The sequence below is a fragment of the Asparagus officinalis genome, chromosome 5 (assembly GCF_001876935.1).
Source record: "Asparagus officinalis chromosome 5, Aspof.V1, whole genome shotgun sequence".
Classification (NCBI taxonomy): domain Eukaryota; kingdom Viridiplantae; phylum Streptophyta; class Magnoliopsida; order Asparagales; family Asparagaceae; genus Asparagus; species Asparagus officinalis.
This window is the reverse complement of record NC_033798.1, coordinates 125184576-125200474: the sequence shown is the minus strand read 5'-3', so window position 1 is coordinate 125200474 and position 15899 is coordinate 125184576. Positions and strand designations below refer to the sequence as shown.

Sequence of the window (15899 nt, the reverse complement as noted above, 5' to 3'; positions counted from 1 at the left end):
AGTTCTCTCCCCCCCCCCCCCCCCCCCTTCCTGTTCTTCGTTAACTTTTTTTGTTGGATTTATTTAAAAAGAATAAGTTTTGGAAAGTTGAGCACAAATTGCAGTAAATTCTGGCGAAGCGCTGCAAGTAATAATTTGCTAAAAATTAGTTATTTAATTCTGTGAATATATCTGAGAAAAATTTCTTATCTTAATTCTAGTTCATCTAGTATTTACAGAAATTAGTAAAAAAGTTGGAAGGCTTAAATAAAAACTTGAGAGGCTTGAGTAAAAACTAGTGAAAAGTTCGGGACGTGAAAATTCTTTAGTACAAGAATTTCAGTCACGTGCAAGAGTAATTATTATTTTAATTTAGCCTACGTTCACACTGTAAATTTGTGCCTAGTGTTTGCCTTTTGAGTCCTGATTAACTTCCTCGTGAAAGTTCTCTGGATCTGAGTACTCTTATGATGTACTCGAACTAAGAAGGTTGATGCCTGTTTTGCATACTTATACACTGGATTTCAAGATAATGATTCATGTATATTTAAATGATGAATTGCAAGAAAGTTCTTATCATTTAAAGTAGACAAAGGTTTGAAGTATAGCACGTGGTCAAGGCATGAGAATCCCTGCCATAAGAGCATAGTCAGATGTCTCATGCAATAATTATGCTCGCAAAGTATTACTAGATTTCATAAGAACGAAGCAATACAAGAATCTAATCTTGTTGTGCACTAAACTCAATCTGAGACCAATGTGTTCTGTAAGAAGTCTAGATTGATTTAAGGATGACCACTGTACTGGATTAGGTATGCATTTGATCTCTAGAGGAAAAATACCTACCGATTGTCAGTTTTAAAATTCACTTGCTTTTTATTAGCACAGTTTGGAAATTTTGCAGATGGAATGCATCTATGTTGAAAGTCATGCCAAGTATGTGTATTTAAGATACAATTTTTTCCTGCATTTTTTTTCCTGATGATGCTTATTGACGTTACCACTTATGTGTTCTATCAATTCTTTTTTTAATCTTTTTCTGTTTAGCCATTTAATCTGATAATTATTAGCATTCTTTCTTTATGAAGTCGAGAGCTGATAACTTGGTATTTGATTCTGCGTGTTGACCTTTTACTTTATGTCGGATATAAGCATATGTTAATTTCTGACAATTGATAGTATATAGCTTATATTCTGTATTTGTGCTATCTTAGTTGCTTGAGAAAGCTCTTGAGGTATCGGGCAATGACTTGGACATTGCAATAAAGAATTTGAATGATCTTCACCTGGTGTCATCAAGGGAAGAAGTGGACTTGGCTAACAACAACAAAGCTAGTATTGGGACTGAAGCCAGTGTTTGGCAATCACCTGAAGGTACTAACCAATGCCCAAGCGCTTGAGCAATCATATAATTGCAAACTGTTTTGTTTCTATAGGCTATTACCGTTATATATTGCTTAATTGCTTTTGTTTTACTCAGTAAGTCATTTCCTACTATTCTCCCCCATGATACATAATACTGGACTGTTTGTCGAAACTTGGCTGATGCTAGTTTGGATGGTCTATTTCTACCCATAATTTTAGATTTAAATTCACAGAAAGCAATCGGTTCTATGATATGTTCTATTTGATGTTAACGCCATGCATGTTCCGAGTTCTCGGTCTAAGCCATTTCCACATAATCCTTACCTTATCCAGGCTTTATAATATCTCATCCTTTATTCTGAGTCTCTGGCCTTTACTAGGTTCTTGGCTTTACCCATAAGTTTCTTCTGTAACGTTTACAGCACTAAGCTAGTCTTGACCAAAATACACAGGTTGACACTCTGCTATCGTTCATAATATTACTCTTGACCATACCTACTTTAGGTCTGGATCTGAGCCCAACTTTATCTCCAACATTTCCAGATCTTTGAATAAAAAAGCATTTATTTGTTCCAGTAACTATCTTAGTACCCCAAGAATCCAAGATGTACAGGAGGAAAAGTATATTTGACATTCTGATGTCCTTTAGCAAAAGTAAAATTAACCTAGAATCCTTTGTTTGAATGGCATACATAGTCTATATTTTACCTTCACTATTCTGGATGTCAATAAATTATTCTTTAAACCTATTATGTATTGGCAGGCATACTCAACTTTTGTGTTATATCTCATTATCAACTGGGATATGCAATGCAATGTATGTTAAATCTTTTGTTCAAATCCCGTGAACTTGTAACTGGTTTCTGTTTTAGCTTTTGTATTACCATTATGTCAGTTCTCCTATACCTGTCGAGGGCATCCTGCTATGCTATTCTATTTATTGGAAGTTTAGTATAATTAACTTCCAGCTTTACTTGTCTCTTGCACTTCATTCCTAACTGTTTATACTGCTGGGCCTGACTTAGACATGATAGCTTAGTTCAAGTCAGTCATCACACTGGTCATAGACTGAAGAGTCCCAAAGCATTTCATTGGAAGTGATTTAGCATTGTTAGAACAGGAGTAGAATAAAATTTTCAGTTTTCAGGTTATCAAAATTATAGATATTTGATCTCCAGTAGGTTGGTGTTTCTAACACCAAACTAGGAAGACTTGTATATCTTTTCTGTGAGATGCAGCTTTATTTTTATCTTTCTATTTCAGCTGGATATTTGCTGACTGAATTCTTGCATTGCGTGAACAGTCTGATTCGGTTCATTTTCAAGCTCTGTGTCACATGTTTAAGGACTGATAAAATTTTTGAGTGTAGAATATTTCTTGTAAGAGGGTTCAATTTGCTGAAGGATTTGGATGTAAAACTGGGAAGTACATACATGTCCGTTGCGGATATTGATATTCATCCAACAGTTAATTGAGAAGGCATCTACATGCTTACAGACCAATTGCGAATGGCAAGGATTATCCTAGAGTTGCTCTAAGAATGTGAGGTTTGATTAGTCTTTTATTTTGATTGGCACGTTATATGTGCATCATGTGGCATCAGATTAATACTAAGTTAATAACCAACTACAGTTGAATTAGTCAAACAATATACAACAAGCTTCTTAAGGCACTTGCTTTTAAAGGGGAAAAAAATGAGCCAGGCTTCCTATGGAATATTTGATGTAACTTTAGTAAACTTCAAAAGTGTCCTCCTGATGATGTCATGTTGGTGACACCTCTACAATGATTACAACAAAGAGATGAAACGATAGTGTCAATTGACTATCATGGTTCGGGTTTGCATCTTGTGATCTTTCTCAGAAAATGCATTGGAGAGATCAGTTTGTTATCTTTTTTTTTACGTACATGTTGCATGTATGCTGCCCAGCATCTTTGGTACATGATGCACAAATAGTGCTGACTTTGTCAAGTCTGTTTACACACATGCAATGAAGGCTAGATTCAAACTGAAGCAGACTAGAGGTTTGGGTGTTATCTTTTGTAAATAAAATTTAGCCGAGTTATAACCCTTGTTAAGTTCTCCAATATCTGTGCCAGTGTGCCTGTTGACATACTATGGAGGCAGTGTGTGAAGGCACTGAAGGGATAAACTCAAAGCAATTGTTATAAAGATGCAGGCTAACTTCAAATTTGGTTGAACTTGGCTATCCATTGTCATCTCTGAAGTCTTTCTGCATCCAAATGGGATCTTTCTGTAGCATGGTAAGTAGAAAAGTTTGTGTTATCCTAGTTTGTATGGCCAGCACTTTATCTGCATCAACCTTTTTGTGTAAGTTGATGTTGGGATCCGAAAAATGCAACTTCAGCTGGGGAGCCTTGCAGTAAAACATATATGTTGGTTGGGAGATAGCAAGACCTATCTTCTTTGTCACACAGTTTAAGCTCTAACTTAGTGGGGGCTCAAAGACTAATTTGGCAAGTACAGAAGAATAATTTAGATGATGAGATTGTTTTTGCATGAATTGCTTCACCCTGGCAACTATAACAGCTAAATGTCCAAAAGAATTCACATTCTCAGTAACCTAACCAGTTAGTTGGATGCTTGTGTGTATTTGTTTTATTGTTTGATTTTGCTAAGATTTCTTTGATTTGTATTTCTGTGTATGGTCCTTTACTTTTATTTTTATCCTTTTCCTGGGAGCAGGGGGTTTATATGTGTGCATGTGATTGGTGGATGAGGAGGGAAGTGCGCACAAGGTGAGCTCTCTCTCATAGGTTAGATTCGTTAGAAAGAGCATTTTACTAGGTGACAACCTGGTGAAAAAGTTGAAATTGATTTTGTTTTATCTTAGTCACACTAGTCTGGATGAATGAAAAATATCAAGGATGGTCTGCAAGTGAGAGGGAGAGCACCTGTGCTCTAGAAACGCAATCAATAGGATTAAGTTCTCTCATTCAGGGATGGCTTTGTAACAACGTCTGGCATGCTTAAATCTGTTGAGTTTAAAGAAATGTCTGCATCAGACTGGATTTCATTAAACGGTTGGATGAAAGTGATGGATAATGTGACAGTTATAATTAAAAAAATTTTGAGAAATATTTACCAACCGGAGAGAGAAAAAATGGTGTATTTGTCTAAAGAAATACGTTGAGATTCGTTTTTAGCCCTTATAAAAAGAAAACTGATTTTTAAACATCTTTTGCGCTAATGTCACGCCGAGGTACCGCATAAGAAAAAAATGCAAAATCCGATCGAGAAATACGAGACATCTAAGGCATACAAGTAAAGAGATCTATTCGTTGATAAGAAAAAAACATAAACGGTGATTGGATTAATGATAAAATCGAATCCTGGGTCTAAACTTCCATGGAAGAGAAGCAAATGAAACCCTTTGATAAGAATTATCGTAGAATCGAGAATAAAATTTTCATTCCGTACATGCCAGATCATGAATTAGTACCTGCATCCAATCTTCGAAAAGGTCCAAATTGTTTCGGAGCTAAGCTTGGATATTGAAGTCTTCTTTCGTTTCTCGATGGTGAAGTAAGACCAAGCTCATGAGCTTATTATCCTAGGTCGATATTGAAGTCTTCTTTCGTTTCTCGATGGTGAAGTAAGACCAAGCTCATGAGCTTATTATCCTAGGTCTGAACAAGTTGATAGGATCGCACTTTTTACGTCCCCATGTCGTCACACGGGAGGGACAAAATTTGAATTGATGTCGTTTTATTGATTCCTCCTAAAGATTTTCATTGATTCCTCCTACAGATTTCATTTCAATTGGAATTTGGTTTGGAACGAGTATGAAGAAATTAACGATACTTCTTTATCTTTTGAGTTGTTCTGCCGGTCAGTCGCTCAAGATCTTTGGTCTTCACCCCGATCCGGTCCCATGTCGGGTATAGAACCAATTCCTATAATTATGAAACCCATGTGAGATACAGAAGAATAGGCTATTCTCTTTGCGTTGACCAAGAGAAGGTGATCATTAATATTCCGAGGATCAATGCACAACTTTTCTTTGAATCAACAAAAAAAATTATCAACAAATCCATCTTTGCTACCTAGCCATCTCAGTTAGGTGAAATGGTTTATTTCAACGACTAATCTCGAGTTTCATCGTCGCTCAATGTTACAATTATAACTTGTTTCTCTTTTGGGGATGTTCAGTTTCGTACTTCAGCATATTGTTCAGTTTTGCATCTGTCGCGTAATATAACCCATATGTGATCACAGTCTACAGTAGTAAATCTAATAGCCTTCCTATCTCGTGTTCTTTTTCTTTAGCTACAAGGTTTCGAATTCTTCTTGTGCTTTCATACCTAAGCCTGCATGAACTAGTAATCTAGATTTTCTTACCTGCCATCTGGGCTTCTAGATCTGTTGGATGACCCCTTCTTATCCACTATTGTTCTTCTCCAAGAACTAGTTTGGTGATGCTAGATTGTTTTTATTATGATTGTTATTATTATTTTTATTTTGTTTTTGACACAGCAAACCTCCTTCATGTGGGTAAGGCTATAAGATAATTATAAATACCTTCTTTCAGCCTTCCAGTCATGTAAAAAGAAAAAGAAAAAAATTGACGATTTATATGAATTATATGCAAGCCGACATAGTTGCATTTTTTGGCTGAAAGGTAGAATTAGATTGTTATACATATGAAAATGCTTGGGAAGCAACTGGGTGGTTTGAGTTTTAGATGGGAAGATTTGCCAAACTGAGTGTCCGTTAAGTTAATAAGTTGTTTTCTTTCTATCAAGTACGCACTAGGTCAAGGTCAGGTTGAGTTGGTTACATAAGGGCGGATCAAGGATGTACATGGTTTCAGTATGCACTAGGTCAAGGTCAGGTTTAGTTGGTTACATAAGGGTGGATCAAAGATGTACATGGTTTGCCCGTACCTAAAGGAGGTACCGCTCATATAGTCACCTTAGTTGTATCTTACATGAAATTCACTGCAAATGTTGTGATATACAAATGCCTTCAGCAGCATTGTCTGTTTTTGGCACAGGATGACAGGAGTATTTGAATATTAACATAATGTATAGTAGTATATCTCTTCTGTAATATATAAGTGAGTTGTCTAATTTTAAGTTTATCGCCTCAATCTTGTCTTTTCTTGGCTGACATGCACATTTTCTTGGGTATTTGTGGGCAAGAGTATGACAGATATTTCTAGGCATAGGTGTATGAACTCCCCTGCCTTGGCTGCAGGTTCATAAAAGAAAAGAGAAATTTCAAATATAATTTTTTTTTATTCTTTTGCCAAAGGCTTCTCTCTTGGTTGTATTTTTTTATTGTTCTTTTCATTTTTGAAATCTCTATAGCGAAAACAAAAGGCCCTAGTGGATTTACATGTGATATTTCTGTGCACCTTACTTCTCGCGTACTAGGCCATCATAACAGAGCATTGTAACCAAGCACATCACTTACATAAAACGTGTCATGTCATTATATTTCTTCAATATAACTTATTAAACACTGTTATGATTGAAAACATGATAGGCAGTGTGAATCATACGGGTGAGAACAATATTTTCCCGAACCAATCTGCTGCCTGCAATCTCCCAAGCTCAGGCTCTGAATGGGTTGAGCTGATTGTAAGAGAGATGTCCACTGCTGCAAATATAGATGACGCAAGGGCTCGCGCATCTAGGGTTTTAGAGGGATTGGAAAAATCAATCGTTACACGCGCTTGTGCTGAAGCAGCTCAAAGCTTTCAAAAGGTACATATGTGTATCATCATTAATGCCATCAGCCAGTATCTCGACATTTTTGTTAATTCAATTTAATTCTGAGGGTGCAAAATGTTGTCAAATTAGGAAAATGTGATGCTGAAGGAACAAGTTGAAAAGCTGCTTCAGGAGAATGATATTTGGAAACGAGGGTTCAAAACCCTGCACGGGCAAAAGGAAGAGTTTGAGAGATGCAGTCAAGAGCTGCAGCAGTTGAAGCAGATGATATCTCAGCGTGATGAGCAGCTAACAAAGCTTCAGGTAACATTTTGGTATTTTCATGCTTTGTGCATTTTGTTGATATTCTAATTGAACCTTTTTTTTCCGGGTTATGTTGCAGATAGAGAACTATGAGTTGAGACTGCGTCTCATGAGGGAGCAGCAGAGCAGCCCGATCCCAGGAAGGTTTCATCCTGACATATTTGGGTGAATCACAAATTGGGAACAAAAAGAACTAAAATAATTAAGAGGAGAAGAGAGTGGTGATATTTAGGGATCATTGTTGTCTTACAGTTTCCAAATTTAATCATTTTACCTGTAGTCAGATGAGAATAGGGTCTTATAATTTGGAGCCTGCGTGGTAAATATCTGACTGGTAATGGCGGAGATCTTATTTTTTCACTATCAGACCTTGGTTTGAAAGTTGGAGCCGTTTTTGTCCGTGAAATTTATGTATTTGCAACTTTGCTTTGTAATTAAATGGGGGGTGATGGCGAACTTGTTGTATTCATTACAACTCTTGCATGATGTTGTGGTTTATCATATAAGAAGAGGATGGGGAGGAGAAAGCGTGTGGGACTTCATGAATATGGGACAATTTGAATATGTTTCCATTTGTTATTTACGTGCATATAATATAGCTATGTGAATAGTGATAATATAATATTTTCAGGATGGTATCCTCGTACATTTTACTTGGCTGTTTACTTTTTTTCAACGATTGACGAAGATATGAAAAATTATATGCTCAACCCACCCTTCTAATCCATTTTCGTATTTTTTTTCTCACTTGATCTTGAAGATCTGAACCCAAAACAGGTGCTTGTCTGAATAGACCTTTAAACTGACATGTTTCTTCTCTACTGTAAATATTTCTTCTTGAAACCTTCCATTTGAAACAGATGAATATATGTACGCTAAATTACCAAATCGGTATTTTTTTTTTGTACACCCTTCTTACCAGTTTATTAGTTTTTCTAGCTCCAGAAACGTTCTGATATTTCTTCCGAGCCAAATGTGCAATTAAAACAAAAACGCAAAATAAAAAAGAAATGAAAAAATGTGGCAAAACTTCGCATGATGATTAGATCCTTCTTATTCATGAAGTGAATAAAGAAAGTGTCAAAAGATCATTTGGCATATTGGTATAACGATGACAACTACGTCCAAGCTCATGCAAGAATGTTGGGGCCATTGCAAGGGAGTAAATGGGCATGATATTGCCTTCAAATATACAGAAAAGAACACTTGGTTGCTACGAGGAAAGAGATTTAGCCGTTTTCTTCTCGCCGCCGTGAAGTTCGAGGGTCTACTTGCAGGTTTACGGAAAATGTACCCAAATATCGTTGGAGCAAGAGAGAAAACACCAACCTGATAAGAGGGGCGTACAAAAGTACCAATCTGATAATTTAGCCAACTTACATCTGAAAGTTATTAAAAACTAAAAATTTGCAATTCGTGTGAGTTTGCGCATAGACTGAAAACTGGCGATCTTCTGAAGTGCATACCAGCTTCCAACATTGAACGTGGATTATCATCAGAAACAAGCCAATGAGTTTGTGATGCTACTGGTCAGATGGCTATTTTGCAAGTACAATCAACATTTACATACAAGAAAGTCCACAAACCCCTTTGGTAATATATATATATACATATATTTTCTGAGTTGAATCAGCATTTCCTTAAGGTTCTAAACATGAGTTAAAATAGTTTCAGGCATGCAGAGAGAGCTCCACTAAATTCTCTACCCTTCTCTGAAGAGAATATTGGCTACAGAAAGATGGCAGCCCCACTGCTGATTGCTCTCGTTCTGTTCTTCTGCTTTCACCGAAACACAACCTATGTTCTTCTTCCTAGACTTGCTCACATTCTTCCCTACAAAGAATCCAAGCTTCAATGCTGTAAACAAACCTAAAGCGATAACCAACGGCCTCACTGCCCAATGGAAGTTCTCAAGATGTTGATACTTCCTCACAACCCCCTCACAGTTACTAAAGCTCACTATCTCCACCTCTGCCGGGTCCGCCAAAAACCCTAATCCTAATTCTCCAAATCTGAACAGTCCGGGAAATTTCACCACAAGACAACCATTTGGGAGAATTTGCGAGATTTTTCCAGTTGCCCAACTCCCTCCTCTTTTTTTAGGCCACTCAAACCTTGGAGTCAATACGTTACCCTTTATCCTCAAGAATTGACCAACACAGTAAGATTCAGCTACTTGAAGCTCGGTATAGTTACCATGCCAAAGAGTCGAGTTTCCTATAAACCCAACGGTCACTTTTCCATCAAGATCAATGCCATGGAGAATGCCTACAGGAGAGTTCCGGGTTTTGTCTTCATTCTTTACTCTTACCCAGTCACCAGAAGAAAAACCGAAGGTTACTCTCTCCACTGTGGACGAACGGACTCTTAGAGAATTGTGAAAGCCACGAACCTTGACGAAGATGAAACTGTTGGAGTCATTATCAGTTTCTATGCCAACCACGGTTCCTTCAGGGATCATCATGCACTCTGGCTTGCAACAGTTCTTGGGCTTTCTTGAACGAACAGTGTCGCCAATTTGTAGACGGTCTTTTGTGAGAGACCAGTCAGTGAGGTTGAGATGGGTAGATTTATTCCCTAAATCAGTCCAACTCTCTTCATCATTAGAAACTGCATCCTTGCAACTTGATAGAGGAAGAAATTGCTCTTATTAGCGACCGACATAATCTTGTAACTGGCGAGAAAGCATGTATGCAGGTGCATATAACTCGAGTAATGATTTAAGGTGAACTAAAATTTTGTAGCGAATTAGTTGTTTGACATCTGATGGGATAAATCAACATAAAGACATGGAAATTGTTGTACAGTTCGTATAATATACAAGAAATGTAATATGTGACATATTTTGTTTTATTCATGTGCTCCATTTTCATGATTCTTATAGATGTTTTAGTTAATGTCAAGGTAAGGAGAGTTCATGTATTTCACACTAGGACTAGTTCCTAGAATCCCATCAGCACTAATCTTATCTGAGTTTCATGGATACGGGTAGGACGCTGGTGCGGTTACGGGTACGGGACACAACAAATTTGTAAAAGGTAGGGTATAGAAGTACAGCTGAAATGCATGAGCAGAAATCATAACTATGAGCTACATATGCAAATGACCATTTTCAATCGTAGTTCTTAACTGAATATTGGTTGAAACGACCCAACCATCGTCCAACAAATTTCAAAACTGGATGTGTAGGATATATGTCCAAGAAGTGTATGACGAGTGTTTAAGCTAAAACATGTATTGCATAGTTAAGTACACGTCTGAATAAATATATGGATATATTTAAGAAGTGTTCAAGAAGTGCCAGCTATGGACATGTCAGGTACGGGTAAGGGGTGTGTCAGGTACAGTTATGGGATCTGTCGCGTACAGCGAAGGGCTCCATGATAGAAGTATCCACGCTACATATAGATTCTTATAAGTCGTGTGCATGTACTTCAAGTTGGTAACATCTATGTAGGTCGTGATAGACCAAAAATAAAAGCTATATAATTTGAGAAGTTTTGTGATTATAACAGAGAGAGAGAGAGAGGGAGAGAGAGAGAGAGAGAGAGAGAGAGAGATGATGATGATGCTGCTATATTATGGTGGATGTTAGTGACATCTGAAGAAACTCAATACAGATGATGCCATATTTACTTACAAATATTTCTCTATCTGCCACTTCATCATATGTTTATCCAAAGTCAAAATAACCGTGTACAATCTCTCTTCCTAAAGTTTTACCAATCAAAATCAAATTTATGCTGGAAACAGCATGTAAATAACCAATCACACAGTACACCACTATATAATTAGCTCCACTGAATAATACTCAGAACCACATCAAAAAAGCTAAAACTCCTAGAATGTATGTGATTTTGTTAGATGTTAAGTACTTCAGTAATAATAACAGGGAAGTGTGAAATGTGGGCTAGATAAACAGAGCAAGAAAACACGCATCAGAATATAAGTGAACTCTTAGAATGCAAATGATGTTGTAAAAACTCAATTTAACATCAAATGATTGTGAATAAGCCCAGCATCCAGAGGACTCAATGGACAACTTAAATCTTGTATGCAAATGCTTTCTATGAATTGATGAAATAACAAAGGCAATGGTTTTAATGCTTAAAATAAAAAAATGAATACCTTTTAAACACCTCCAAAATATCTCCCATCAGCGGACGATTCCGAAAGTCATACTCAAAGCATCCAGAAAGAACATTTTCAACCTGAGGAGGCAATCCACTTGGAATTTGGGGCTTTTCTTGATTTATTACAACCAAGTTATGGATCTCAGTTGGTGACTTACTACGCCACGGTTGATTGCCACTCAACATCTCCAAAATACTGCATCCAAAACCCCAAGAATCTGTCTCAAAAGAAAGGGGACCTCTAGTGTCCGGCTGCCACTGTTCAGGAGCCATGTAGTTCAGGGTTCCGGTTGATTGAACTAAATCGGGGTTCGGCAAAGAAAGCCCAAGTAGCAAGTATGGGATTCCAAAGTCTCCTAGAATTGCTTGATCGTGTTCATCAAGGAGAAAGTTGCTTGGTTTTAGATTGAGGACTAGAATTCCTCTTGAGTGGAGTTCCAATACGCCTTGAGCTATATCAGTACCATATCTAAAGAATAAGGCAGATTAAGTTATATACAAACTTAGCCAGACAACTTATTCAAGAAAGAAAGATTTAGGGTAAGCAAAATTCCCCTATGGTCTGTTTGATTATTAGAAAATCCTCGTAAGGTTTTGAAATTTTACTTTAACCCCTACTCATTTTCAGTTTCTAGTCAAATAATCATCAATTTTCATGACAATAATCATATATATGTTTATATGGGAGTGCTTATAATTGCCATATCACATAGTATTTTAGCTTTTACATCCAAGTTAATTTTGTAGTAACTAAAAGAGTGCTAAAGAAAGTGTCACTTTTAAAGCTTTAGGGGATTTTTTATAATCATACAAACCTTAAGGGAATCTTTGTAACAGAACAGTAATGATAAACTCAAATACCTCAAAACATCAGATAATGAAAGTTTCCCTCCTTTAAGACGAGCCATCTTGTCTCCAACTGATCCCTCATAAAACTTCATAACTATGCATAGCTGAAGACAATAAAGGTAAGTGAACCATATCTTGCACTAGTATTGGTATGCGCCTAATAAAAGATTGAGTAAATTTCACAAAACCCCAATGAACTTTGGGAGGCTTTAGCACAAACCGCCATTAAACTTCATAAATCCTCAAGAACCTCTCTTAACTTTCAAAATTATACTAACCCCCTTGAACTAGATATTTCTTATAAGCAGCTTATTGTGTGGAGTAAAAGGTCTAACTACCCTTACCAGAAAAGTGAGAAGTTATATTTGCCAGCTACAGGTAAGATTCCAAAAATAGTCTCATGCTTCGCACATCCGTCGGTCATGGTATTTAAGTGAGACAAGTTGAGGAGGTTTCTATGATTTATATAGTTCAGAGGGGTTTTGTGAAATTCACCCTAAACGATACCACGTAGAAGCAAAAAACTTACCCTTCCATTCTGAATTGAAATACCATGCAGAAAGCAGACATTTTCTGAACCCGGGCACTTGGAAAACATTTCATCAAACTTGGCAAGAAAAGCCTGAATCTGATCATCTTTAACAGGGTATATCATTTTGACAGCAACTTCATGAAATCGTTCATAATCATCAGTACGATGATAATGAGTCGCAAGCCAAACATCACCAAAAGGGCCTCTTCCTATACGATGTGAAAGCTTTAGTGCACTGGGATCAATCCATGGGGTAATCCGGTTTGGTTTATAGATAACAGATTTTAGATCATCTAGGTCTTCCTCAAACAAGAGGAATTCAAATGCGTCAGTTAATCCAGAGTGAGAAGCTTTTCCATCCATTGCTCTGCTAGAAAAAGAGGCAAGATTAAAATTCTACATTCAGAAAGAGGAACCATCAATAAAATGAACCAGTAGAAACTGATCAAGCAATCTGCGTGTAATCTAAGAAGTTGACATGAAGTAACAAGTTATAAGAAAACTTCATTTTGCACTACATCTATTACTTGTTTCTTTGGAGGTAGCCGCATTATTAATTTAGGATAAAGGAAGGTTATTAGCTAAAGTCCAACACAGTCAGATATCTCTAATTCTCCATAGTTGAGATATCTCCGTGTCAGCCAAATATATGCATGTGCAGAAAGCCATTTCTTCTGCTTTACTCTGTATATTTTAGGCTATATGGGCCTTCAGATTGAGTGTTCTGTAAAGAAAGAATAAAACAGTTGAAGATTCTTTAGTCTATCCAGGATTCTTGTATTTAGGGGATCTCAACGCCAGGCTATCGCTCAGGGGTTCCAGCGAACAGGAATTAGGATTACCAAATGTTGCTGCAACAGCAAGTTTTAAATAGAGTATTTAACCAAGACGCATGCAGTAGGAAAGTATAGAATTGAGAAATATTGCAGTACAGAGAAGAACAGCCATAGAATAACGCAGCAACTTGGCATCCAAACTCCTTTTTTCCCCCTTGAAATCTTCTACAGTCATTAGTTTTCTCTTTTTGTTTAGTGTTCAGTGGCAATTATCCAATCACTTTTACTAACTCAAGCCCACCTATAACAATTTCTGCCAGACTCTCAACATTAAGTCACATTTGGAGATCCACCTCATCAATGTACTCTCCTACTTCCAGAATTTCATAAACCATTGAAATAAAAACCTTGATCCCTGCCCGTGCGAGAAGTACTGCTCGCTAGCGCATCCAAAAAAAAAAGTATATTCATGGTTCGAAAGTACTCTCGAGATTTTCAATGATAACCAATTCCATGTACAATTTTTGATAAACTCATTAAGAGAAAACATGGAATGAAACCTAAGTGATCCAGAAACTTTACAGAAGAAATTGTTTGTTCCAATGTACTTCAGCATTCCAATGTACAGCATAAAGTTAAAAAAGCAATTCAACAATCCATAGTCTCATGACCTAGGGCAAATAATAGGAATATGATCCCTTACAACTTTCTTCCCTGAGATAATTATAAGACAGATGTTTTAATATCACATGCTTCACGGAGTATTAAAGCTTGTGATACAAGCACAGTACCCCTTACCAAAACCATGTCTGTCACAACCAGAATCAAACTACCACGATATCATAGGCAACAACAATTTAGAACTAATATTAATAGAACCAATATGAAACTTATCAACATCATCTACCACATCCCAGAACCAAAACTAATCATATTAACAACAAACCTCATCTCCAATATGAAACTTATCAACATCATCTACCACATCCATCTCCAATATGAAACTTACCAACATCATCTACCACATCCCAGAACCAAAACTAATCATATTAACAACAAACCTCATCTCTCCCTACTTAATGAACCCAGGATCACATAATAAATATAAATTTATCACAATATCTCAAATTTCCAATTCTGTCCATCACCTCCAAATGAAAATGAAATCAAACATATAAATTTATCACAATATCTCAAATTTCCAATTCTGTCCATCACCTCCAAATGAAAATGAAATCAAACTTCATCCACATAAAAAGAAGTTCTCCAATTCTGTCCATCACCTCCAAATGAAAATGAAATCAAACTTCATCCACATAAAAAGAAGTTCCCATACCAAATTAATACAGAACCCATCTCAACCTATGAAATTCCTCACTCAATATAACATTTTCTAGATTAAAACAATCAAAATCCAACCCATATTTACAACATGCAAGGCTGGCACAAAATTAAAAAAAAAAATCAAATAAGAACTTACCCAATTGAGCAAACATCAGCATGAGCTCAAAAAAACACAAAATTTGGATCATGGGTAGTCACAAATTATCAAAATTATCGCAGATGAATGAAGAAAAAGAAGAAAAGAGCAGAACTTGCTCACCTGAAAACGATTCCAAAATCAAAACCAAAGAAAAAGAGATGTCGACTGGTTGATGTGATTAGAGATATTTACAAAGTTAATATTAGAATGAAGAATAATAGGGAAAGAGAGATGGGAGAGGATTTGGAAGAGGAACGGTGGGTTATTTTTATTTCATTTTTGGTCTATTTCGGGCGAAAAGTAACGCAGATGTTACAGGGTTGTGTGTGCAGACTCAGTGCCGTTATCTATACTCTACTATTAGGTCTTGTTTGGATTGATTTTTTAGAGCTGTAAACAAATGTTAGTTTTTTAATAGCTTTTCCCCTAAATCGTTTTTTAAAGAGGCGATTTTGAAAGAAAGATGTCAAAAAGCTAACATTTTTGTAGCTTTCCCCCTACTTTCTCTCACCAAAAACAGGAACCAAACACCCCCTTATTGTTATTGTTACTATTACATCATTATTACTATTACTAAGTTTTTTGGCTCACGTTATTGTTACTATTACATCATTATTACTATTACTAAGTTTTTTGGCTTCCCGTGAGGCATCTCCAGATCTTGATGGGAATAAATTTCCAGTTGGGCTTCACGGCTGGGGCTCGCCTACGGGTGGGCACTGTGCTGGATGGGCCCAAAAGCCCGCTTGCCCGGCTCGCTATTGAGCTTGACTTGACCC

At 36.7% G+C, this 15899-nt stretch overlaps 2 protein-coding genes across 4 annotated transcripts in view; one reads left to right on the top strand and one right to left on the bottom strand.

Moving 5' to 3' along the window:
- LOC109841140 overlaps window positions 1–7912 on the top strand; it is an 8359-nt gene extending 447 nt beyond the window's left edge. Inside the window, exons 2-5 of the mRNA XM_020410014.1 lie at window positions 1194–1353; window positions 6857–7077; window positions 7174–7347; window positions 7427–7912. Of these exons, the coding sequence (XP_020265603.1) occupies window positions 1194–1353; window positions 6857–7077; window positions 7174–7347; window positions 7427–7516 (645 nt within the window). The 3' untranslated portion in view covers window positions 7517–7912. The remainder of the gene's footprint in view (window positions 1–1193; window positions 1354–6856; window positions 7078–7173; window positions 7348–7426) is intronic.
- Window positions 8858–15428, bottom strand: LOC109841139 (E3 ubiquitin-protein ligase KEG). Of its 3 annotated transcripts, none has more exons than XM_020410013.1 (5): window positions 15241–15428; window positions 12859–13257; window positions 12342–12433; window positions 11476–11949; window positions 8858–9971 (listed from the first exon to the last, which is right to left on the bottom strand). In XM_020410013.1, exons 2-5 carry the CDS (start codon window positions 13222–13224, stop codon window positions 9050–9052), a joined length of 1854 nt encoding a protein of 617 aa, XP_020265602.1. In that variant the 5' UTR covers window positions 13225–13257; window positions 15241–15428; the 3' UTR covers window positions 8858–9049. The 3 variants fall into 3 exon arrangements, with proteins under 3 accessions (XP_020265602.1, XP_020265600.1, XP_020265601.1); XM_020410011.1 differs by having other exon boundaries at window positions 12859–13228; XM_020410012.1 differs by lacking the exon at window positions 15241–15428 and adding an exon at window positions 15118–15211 and having other exon boundaries at window positions 12859–13228.

What these genes read in the sequence shown, in the direction of transcription:
- LOC109841139 (XM_020410013.1), bottom strand. Translation starts at nt 13,224, where the DNA reads ATGGATGGAAAAGCTTCTCACTCTGGATTAACTGACGCATTTGAATTC. An exon ending in TCATTATCTGATGTTTTGAG is followed by an intron (nt 11,950 to 12,341) that starts GTATTTGAGTTT and finishes CTTATTCTTTAG; the next exon opens with ATATGGTACTGATATAGCTC. An exon ending in ATTTTGGAGGTGTTTAAAAG is followed by an intron (nt 9,972 to 11,475) that starts GTATTCATTTTT and finishes TCCTCTATCAAG; the next exon opens with TTGCAAGGATGCAGTTTCTA.